The 10,323-nt window shown below is 39.8% G+C and overlaps 1 protein-coding gene across 1 annotated transcript; it reads left to right on the top strand.

Moving 5' to 3' along the window:
* fgf20a (fibroblast growth factor 20a) lies at nt 1-3,847 on the top strand. Its single transcript, XM_040004365.1, has 3 exons — nt 1-903; nt 1,714-1,817; nt 1,950-3,847. Exons 1-3 carry the CDS (start codon nt 579-581, stop codon nt 2,193-2,195), a joined length of 675 nt encoding a protein of 224 aa, XP_039860299.1. The 5' UTR covers nt 1-578; the 3' UTR covers nt 2,196-3,847.
* The last annotated feature ends 6,476 nt before the right edge of the window (nt 3,848-10,323 follow it).

Genomic DNA, 10,323 nt, shown 5'->3' with positions numbered 1-10,323 from the left:
ACAAAAATTAGCCATAAAGAGAGGGGATCGGGCCATATTTGCATAAAAGGCAACCTGGGGTTAATAGGAGGCAGTGCGCTATAAATGTGGAGTGGTTTGCACTGGTTTCACTGCGCTACACACTGCTGCTGGGGGAGGTATCACTTGAGAGAAGAAATAAAAGACTGAAGTGAATTTAGCGAGAGAGAGCAAGAGAGCAAGAGAGGGGGGTGAGAAAGAGAGCGAGAGAGAGAGGAAAACCCTGGTGCGCACCGGAGCAAAGGGGGAGTATCCCGAGTTGAAGAGGAGAGAATAGAAGAGAGGAAAGAAGGATAAATAGCAGAAGAGAGGAGACGGGGGACACACGCTGCAGCAAGCGGGGATGCGTACGCATCCAACATCAAGATAACGCAGGAGTTTAATCTCAATTAGATGCCAGTCTGATCACAGGGATTTTCTCTGCACGCACGGTCAACTTTTTCCCTTTCTTCGTCTTTCGTCTTGACCTTCGCTCACTTGCTCATATAGAGGCTCTCTACTCATTTGGAACTCGACTTGGAGCTCCTACGCTGCAAACAGGATCTGGTGTGTCATCTGTGATGGGGGCAGCGGCCGAGGTTGGGAGCTTCGCCAACGGATTTTTGGACAGCTTTGGTGCCGTTCCGGCTCCCGTTGGCTCTCAGTTTATTCTCACCCCTGCCGGGGCGGTGGACTACAATTCGGCGACCGGATTGATAATGGGGGGACATGGACAACAGCAAGAGCACCTAATGTCTGCGGAGAGGCTGTCCCGGAGCCTGGCGGACCTCAGCCATCTGAAGGGGATTCTGAGGCGGAGGCAGCTGTACTGCAGGACCGGGTTCCACCTGGAGATTCATCCTGACGGCACCGTGCAGGGCACCAGGAAAGACCACAGCAGATTCGGTACAGAGCCTGTGAATTCTGGCAGCACAAGTAGTAGTAAGAGCATAGAAAAGCTATTTTGAATTTTCAGACTGATTGACACACTGTCAGGTATCTTTGTGGTGGAGACGCTGACAGACTCACATACAAACAGAATCTAAACAGGGGAGGAAATAGTGATAATCAGCATACAGCAGCGAAAAGCTTACTGGATTATATACCAAATAATATATAAAATAGAGGTGGCCATGAGTTATAACAGAGGACTTATAACTCATACGGGAAAATAGCTGCATCACTCCTACAGTCACAGCCATCGTGACTTGAAATACCCATGCCAATACAGGCTGCTGTAATCAAACGCTAATCATGAATGCAGCCGCTATTTCCAGGTGGAACAACATTTGAGATATTTTATGTTTGCACATTTTTACCACGTTTCCTCTTTCAGATTAGATTGGACGCTTTTACAAACTTATCTCCAGCTATCAAGATAAAAAGCTGCAGGTTGCGGCACATCAAAAGTAGATTATTTATCGCTGCAAGGTTGTAGCGCCTCTGGTACTTGATTCATTTCATTTGAGATTTGGTTGTAACCTCATACCAGAAACCACTCTAACCTAACTTGTCAGAAGCATTTGATGGACATACTCTACGAATTTGTATGGAGAACAGACACAATTTAGTAAACTGAAACGTTGTCAGCAAGACTAGTGCTCTATTATACCAAATATGAATTGCTATTTAATATTTCCATGTTGCCAGATATGCTAATGATTGCTTAATTAATTAATGATTGATTAATTAATGTAATGTAATGTGTGTTTGCAGGTATACTGGAATTCATCAGTTTAGCTGTGGGACTCGTCAGCATCAAAGGGGTGGACAGTGGCCTTTACCTTGCCATGAACAGCAAGGGAGAATTGTACGGCTCTGTAAGTATACACCTTTGAACAGATACATATTGGCACACACATATTTTTTTTTTTCAAGAATGATGTCCACAGCCAGTAGGTGGCACATTTTGCACCCTAAAACTCATCCTTTGTTGTCCTCTCTTTCTGCAGGAGAAGCTGTCAGCAGAATGTGTTTTCAGAGAGCAATTTGAAGAAAACTGGTACAACACCTACTCCTCTAACATCTATCGGCATGGAGAGAAAGGTTCATTTTATTTTGTTGCTTTGAACAAAGATGGGACGTCCCGTGATGGAACAAGATCAAGGAGGCACCAGAGGTTCACTCACTTCCTACCAAGACCTGTAGATCCAGAAAGAGTTCCAGAGCTGTACAGAGACATACTGGGTCAGAGCTGAGGCAGAATGAATTAGCTGGTGAAAAGCAAGGTTAAAAGCAGAAGTGCACCCGAGGTCATCCCCTTAAGGGAGATGGATGATCTTGTTTATGTGGACAAAATAGGATCGTAAAAGTGCACCAAATCAACACCCCCCACTGCTGGCATGGAGGAAGGAAAGAAAACCCGACTGGCTGGGGAGTGTGACTGAACAGCATCAGGGATCTTCTGTGGAACCTGTGAAGAGCCCCATGACAGAGACTACTGGGGCTCCACATATTTTCACCTTATCAGCCTATGCAAAAGCCCTGGTGGCCAAACGGATGGTCTTTAAATTTTTATTAAGTTTCACTAATGAAATCCAACTATCTGCTTGCCCAGACTGCATGTTCAAAAGGACAAAGCTGTGAACTTGATAGCTGAGATTAACCACTGGCTGCTAGTAACCTTTTACTGCTGTGTCTTGTCAATTTTGATGTTTTGAGTCGACCTTTTATTCCAACATTACTGTGGCTGCTAAGTAAACAAATAATTTACATGCAAAATCCACTATAAAGTGTGGCTGGTTTACATTAAAAAAAAGTTCATGCACTGGAAAGCAGCCACATTTGTTCTGCAAAACGGGTCTTAGAGCTGGGATAATCACATGTACTGAAATGACTGGCATGGGTGAAGTACCCTTTGAAATCAATCCAGACTATGATTTTTCTGCAAAATGCATGAGGAGGAAGAGAAGAATAACAGTGTCCTGTGTGTGGGATGGTGCGTTTTGTAATGGAGCTCTTATGGAAGCCAGTGAAGGAATTCCGACTGCTGTCAAACAATGGATGGGACTGACAAAGACACCTTTACAGACATTTTGAAATCTTTATTCTTATTTATGAGTTTTCCTTTCCAAGGACATACAGTATATTTATTTCATATATTTATTTATTTTGAGACTATATTTTTACAGCTATGAGATAAAATAAAATAAAAACATCCAGAATATGCACGAGATTTTTCTTATTTATTTTATCATCATAGTATAAACTGTTGTTTTGTGGTCATTGAAGGAGGTCTTTTCATAGTTTTTGAGACTTTGTGTTCTGCATATTGACGCTATGACTTCTTAAACTGCAGTATCGATCATATCAGTCTTTCCAATCTTTCCAGTGCTTTGTCTGTTTGAGCCAATGTGGTTAACTTAATCTGCATGTTGGCAATGATATTAAAAATGTTGACTTCTTTATGACTAGTACAACATTTATCTGGAGAACTTGTCTGGAACAACCAATCACTAACCTTAAAAATAGACATCCATAAGAAATAGATGCACTTTAAGTCTTTTGCAATGTTAAACTGTGGTGGTGTAGCATTTTTGTGTGAAAAAAGTTTATATAAGACTTCTGCATAGCACACATGTGTGATTCCTCCCTCTCAGCTCTTCTAGAAGCCTCCTTTTTTGTCAGTCCCTGTCTACTGGGAGGCAGGGGCAATATCCAGAAAACAGGAAGAAAGAAGATACGAGGAAGTAAAAGTTGAAAGCTACCCTATTCTGTGATTCAATCACACACACAGAAAAATTCCCATATTTCAACTTTAATATTTGTTACTCTCCAAAAAAAACCAAGACAACTGAAATGACATCATTTGGGCATTTTTCCATTCTTAATAATCACATCAAGAGCTGCACATAGTACTGATTTATACACTGATATTAATTTAAGTTATTTATACAGTTAAAATAGTCATTTAAAAAACTGGTACATTGTTTTTGACAAGTAATATTGCTAGATTTCCCCTTCAATATACTATACATCATGCTATACATGTTACATGGCACAGATAACCTGATAGCTGGATTATCAGCCCTCTCTTAGTTAACAACGTCCACAAAATTTGTTTAAAAAAAAAAAAAGCCTGAATTGGAAAAAAATATTTAGCATCTTTTTTGTAGTTAAATGGGTCACAATTTGAAGTACGGAAGACAGTGAGATGGGGCAATGAGTTACTGTGATCTCCAACTAGACACGTGATTGACAGGGCTAATGTTATGGCTCTTTCATTCACATATCCTGTGTGAGTCATCCCTCATTCTTAACACACCTGAAACTGATTTGGTCAAATGTCACAATGGCAAAAGTAAAAGAGAGACTGCAGACCATTGTTTGACTTTCAGCCAGCTTTAATCATCATTAGAGTCTTCACTGCCTTAATCATTTATCAATCACAGTGTTCAGTTATCTGTATTACTAAAAAGGTAAAGCTAACATGACAAAGACGAGTATGATGAAGGAGAAAGTAAATCTCCAAAAGTTGATTCTGTTCATCTGGACGTAGCGTTTTGTGGGAGAAACGTTTTGTCACTCATCCAAGTGACTTCTTCAGTCTCAGCTGACTGCAGGTTTCTCAAATCTTATAAACAGTACATTTGCATAATGACTGAAACCAGCCCACTGAAGGAACAATGGGCTGGGGACCTCCCAAACCTGCAGTCAGCTGAGACTGAAGAAGTCACTTGGATGAGTGACAAAACGTTTCTCCCACAAAACGCTACGTCCAGATACCTCAGAATCAACTTTTGGAGATTTACTTTCCTGGATGATTGAGAATGCATCAAGACGAGAAAGCATGATGTTTGTTTAGTAGTGTTTAAAGCATTTTGCACAGAATATTTCCCAGGTTTCATTCAACGCGGTGTGTTGAGTTCAGTATCGATATTGACCAAACACTATAATTCAAAGGATTATTTACTAGCTGCTCACTTCAAAGTCCAGTTAGCAGCTGTTCAAAAATTATGATCTTAAAGTTCCCCTTTTTTACTATAAAAGGCCCAGTCTTATGAAATCATCAGTTCTTAATCACAGAAAGTTGATTGCATTTGACTTGATGGAACTCAGGGAGGCTTTATATGTGAAAAGGGAATGACCATTGCTTTCATCATCACCATCCCAACTTTGTGAATAGTACTCATAGTCACTGATCAGTGGTCATGATAATTTGCATATTAACGATCATGAAACTGAGTTTGCAACTTGGTCCTAGTTTCAGTCATTGTGCAACTGCAGTGTTTATAAGGTTGGGGAAACCTGCAGTTGGCTGAGAGTGAAGAAGTCACTTGGATGAGTGATGAAATGTTTCTACAACTGCAAAACTTTGCAGCAGATATACAAATAACAGATAACTAGAAGTCTGGGGCAAGACTTCCCGTTCCTTGTTTACTATAAATACAGATAAATTAAAAATGTGTTTCATCATCAGATGACAGTGAGTGCTTTTGAGATTGCACGTCAGTGAATGTGTTCTTCATTTACTGTTTTTTCCCAAAGCCTCCTCTACTGAAGCTTGTATTACCAAAATCTGGCTCCTTTTGTACAGATTCTATATATTATTGTGTGGTTGTATAAACATTATGTAAAGGCTTAAACCTCTGTGGAGGCAAAAACAATGTTCCCAGTGAGAACAACTTAACTTCGCTCCTTCTTCAAACATCTCATGGAGCTACCAATAATTAGCAACTTAACTAGCTATAATAACATTTTACAGATATGCTACTTAAAGTGCACTGCAAGCTTTTGTGGGTATAGCAAAATAAATTAAAGGCAAAGGTGCTTAGGATAGTCCAAAAAATAATCCAAATCTATCTTTGGATAAAAGCTGTGCATGAAGATCAAAAGCTAGGGAAAATCGTGTAAATGGCCCTTGAGGTAAGCATGTTTTATCACTCTGTGCATCTGTTTGTTAAAGTTTAATAATTCAAACAAAATTTAATTAAGGAGAGTGAAACTGGAGTAAGCTAGTTAGCATAACCAAGAAACATGTCAATCTTTAGAATTACTTTAGCACACCTTAAGTACTCTTCACACGGGACTAGAATTACCTGAGGCCCACGTGTGATTAAGGGATTTGCCCCCCACGTAATGTTTGGTAACCTTTAATCTACTTTGTGCAGGCTAAGTGCTTGAACAGGCTCTATAGTTATCGGAGTACTGAATAACCCCCTGTTGTGACATCCACAGGACCCCTGTGTACTGGGGTCAAGGCTAAAACGGCCTAACAAAGCCTAACTCTGTACAGTACTGATGGAAGACTACCTGTACCCTGAAACATCTGGCTGGTGTGAAACTGGGAAGAGAGCAGCTCTTTCTTATTTGCCTGAAATTCTTTTATGTGTCCAGCTGCATTTCACATCAAGGAGATACTGTCATGCATAGGATGGTGCCAGCATACTGGCTCATCAGCTTGGCAACATGTTTCAGATAAGATTACATAGTGCTTTCGTTCATATCTGCCCAGTTGTACAGGCTGGAGCACGGTTACATTGTGTCTAGTTAGGACACGGTTCAGTGTGTGTATAATCCTCTGATAGGGGTGTACAGTGTAGGCTAAGAGGAAAAGAACATCACACAAACGGTACCTGAGTACCAGCATATGGATACTGACTGAAACTTTATGTCAGACACAGCAAGAGAGAAACATCTTAAAAACTAGGAAAAAGAGAGAGGCATGTATGACTTAAAAGTTTTCAAGAAACAGGTGGGTTTCGGAGAAGATAAAATAGAGAGGAAAAAAACTATATGGGTTCTTAGTGCTTTGCTGGTCTGTCGGGTTACAATCTTCCTTTGAAGTGTGTGTGTGTGTTTGCAGGGAGGGGGAGGCATGTTTATGTGACTCAAAGTGACTGCACAGATTCATGTCAGCACAACTTCTGTGTGTGTGCGTGTGTGTGCGTGTGATCTGTGAATCTGTGTGAAGGTGAGCCAGGGGTTCTCCTGACTAGAGGGCTGTCTGACTGATGTGTGAAGGCCTGTGTGTGTGTGTGTATGTGTGCATTGCCATGCCTCAATCCTGTTTCTTCTTTCTCTGTCTATCCTCTGTGGGGTTTTCCACTGACTGGTTAGATCTCCACTGCTGGATCCATGCAGGAATCATCATAGAAAACAGGGGGAAAAATGTGGTAAAATTCTTTAAATCTCGTCAAACCTCCCACTAATGTTTCTCTCCTTTCTCTTCCAAGTAGTGGAAAAAAAGCTCCTCTGAGGCATTTGTCTTACTCTGTTACACATACTGTTGTTTCTGCTGGAAGGCTAAATGTTTTATATCGCCACTAAAATAGCAAGAAAATTCAATATTATCTGCTTCAGGAGTACAGTATCTTATTTTGACACAAAATTTTGAACTCGTGGGCAGAACGCTGAAAGTAAATTAAATTTAACCTTCTTCAAACGCTACTTCTTTAGCAAAGTACTTTTAAGCCAATGTGCCTCTAAATGTACTGTTCTGACAAACTATAAGCTCTAAGCGTAACAGTGATAACGTATTCCCTTAAAAACAAAGTGTGTGTGCTGGTACGTATGTGCAACAAGCAGAATCCACACAGGTGTTCTTCCTGCAGACGTCAACACACACACACTCCTAAGGTGTGCGTACTCAAGCTTTCATCAGGTCTCTGTGTGTGAGATTAATGGTTCTGTGGGGGTGACTCAGCTGCGATGAATTCACAGAAGAAAAAGTGTTCATCCCAAATTCTTAGACATATTAGACAGCTATGAACTCATCCACCTTTTGATAGATACGTCTTAATAAACTTAATTAAGTGCTGTTCAAACTAGAAAGAAACAACTGAGTAGTTGAGCTTTAGCCTGCCTTAATGATGGACCTTTTGGGGATCTTTTTTTTTAGCTTAATGAGAACATTTTCAGTTTCTCTCATTTTAATGATCTCAAGGTACTTAGTTTGAAAAAAATATATAGTTTGATTAAAGATGCATTGATGAGTACCAATAGATCGAATGGTTGGATATCATGATGGAACATTTGGCAGCTAAGCAGCCAAATATCAGTGGAAAGTAAAACTGAAGAAAAGGGAGAGTGAATCCTGGAATGGTGTTCTTTGGATGGTCAGCAACGCAACTCAAAATAAATAAAAATGTTGTGGCTGTTGCAAGTTGTGATGTGTGTTATATGTTGTTGTAAGGTTGTTGGTGGTATCTCGTAGGTGTAGATGTTTATCTAGCTTTAAGCCTCAATCAGACAGACCTAGACACTCATTCGGCAGAGTCATTTTGCAACCACTGGTAATGAAGAGAAAATGAATACTCACCAACCTGTTACGAGTGAAGGTTGCTGGCAGTCGTTGTGAAATCGATTGCTAAAGCCCCAGTCAAACAGGCATAGACTGGTCAGTGAGCCTTTGGCACAACCTAAGGAGAAGTGTGTGTGCCGTGTTCAATTGGAAAGTTGTTTGTAGAGTTTACCAGCAGCCACTAGCATTGGTCTCAAAGAGGTATATGTTGCTGGACCAAAAACCTCCTTGTGATTACTTTGGTTGCCAAAGTAATCCTGTAGTTTGACTTGTTTATAGACTAATTGCCGAGTGGTAGTCAAACTGTCAAAAGTGTGACGCAAACCTGAAATGTTCTGATTTGCATTCACCTTCAAAATAAAAGTTTTACCTTTTGAAATATGCTGATTGCAGTGGCAAGGCACCACCTTTACTTTGAAGGGGAATGTTCACCATTGCCATTGTTTGTCACTTTTATTCCAACTTCTCTACATCTCAGAGAGTGAAATGGTGAGTGTTTGTAGACCAGCTGATGTTTTTCATGCAAACTACAGGCTGCTTGCAACCAAAGCAATGACAAGGAGATCTTAGTGCAGTCTCCTCTTCACCCAGCATCAGCTGGCAACCTTCAGGAACCACCAGCCAACTGGTTGGGAAATACTGATTTTTGACTTGCAACTGGAGGATCTAGTGGTATTCTGTGTGACTGAGGCCTTACTGTGCACCAAATAGAAGTCCCAGATAAAGAGAACTAAAACCAGGGGGAAGCCACACAGCTTTAAAGCCATTTGCGTATGTCTCTGCCATTGGCCATGTTGTTTTTAACAAAATCTTTCTATTCTGTCTTTCCAAAAAATAAAGCTTTAAAAAATAATTTCTAAATTTTGCTTTAATTCTTTTAATATTTTTTCCACCAAGGACAAGTTCAAATGGCTTTTTTGGTCAATAGATGTTAATCTAATACATATTATATAGATTACTTAATGCATTAAAACTACTCACAAATTTACAAGCAAAAGCATTTACAATAACAGAAACTAAAGCATAAAGGACATGAAAAAACTAGAAAAAAATAAGCGATAAATTATCTCAGAAGACACAACAATACTGAGGTAAACCACATCACAGGAAAAAGTAAACCAAGTGTACTTGAAATGCAACTCCACACCCTCCTGCTGTTTTTGCTGGGTCTGTTTCAATGAAAGAGTGTTACCTGACATATTGCAGATGAAAGATTCACACCGGTGCACACATTTTCAACCCTGTTATCATCAACAGTTCTTAAGCAGTCGTTGAACATGTTGTTAAGCAGAAGGTAGAGTCCATGTAAAATACCCATCTAACCACTGACTTCAGCTCATATCCACACACCTAAAAACCACAAATTATACAAGACATGGGTAGGACACGAGATTGGGAAAAAAACGAAAGGTGAAGTTTTGTAAGATCAAAACATTCTACGGATTTTATTTTAAAAATCAACCTTTTTTTTTCTTTTTCTTTTTTTTTTGCACAATCACAATGTTTTCTTAGTTTATAGAGACTGCTGACAGTTAGCAGCTGGCAGTAGTTTAATTACCTTACCTTTTAAGTCATGCAAACATATCAACAGGGCATAATTGGCAGTGCAAGAGTTCATAAAATCAGTGGTTTTTCCTCTAACTGCAATTTCTGCCTTCTTTTTAATTAATTTAGATGACTGAATGATGCTTGTGGTGTCATTTAATGCATGTTTTTGCACAAACAGAGGTATAAAGTGGATGACAAACTCAGTCCAACCTGCAGGTGTGACTAAAAAAACAACAGGAGCAGAGGTATTTGAAAGCCGTACAGGAAATGCACATTGTGGGAAAGAAGTCAAGCAAAATAACCCATTAAGCTAGCCAGGTTGGATGTTTTCTTTTGGACCATAAGATAATTTAAGTTCATTTCCTGCATTTAGTCGTACTCGTACCTCAAACTGACTAAAAGCACCTCAGCCACTCTAGCTTTTTCTTTGTTTTCCTTTTTTGTACTGCTATTAAATTATTTGAAATAAAGAACAGTGAACTCAAGTGTAGAGTAAAAGAAGACTCAAGCTAGAATTACCCTCCTCCTTGTGTGTA

Source organism: Simochromis diagramma, unplaced genomic scaffold (assembly GCF_900408965.1).
Source record: "Simochromis diagramma unplaced genomic scaffold, fSimDia1.1 OVJJ01000487.1, whole genome shotgun sequence".
Classification (NCBI taxonomy): domain Eukaryota; kingdom Metazoa; phylum Chordata; class Actinopteri; order Cichliformes; family Cichlidae; genus Simochromis; species Simochromis diagramma.
Note: the sequence above shows the minus strand (reverse complement) of the source record. Positions and strands in the feature narration are given on the sequence as shown.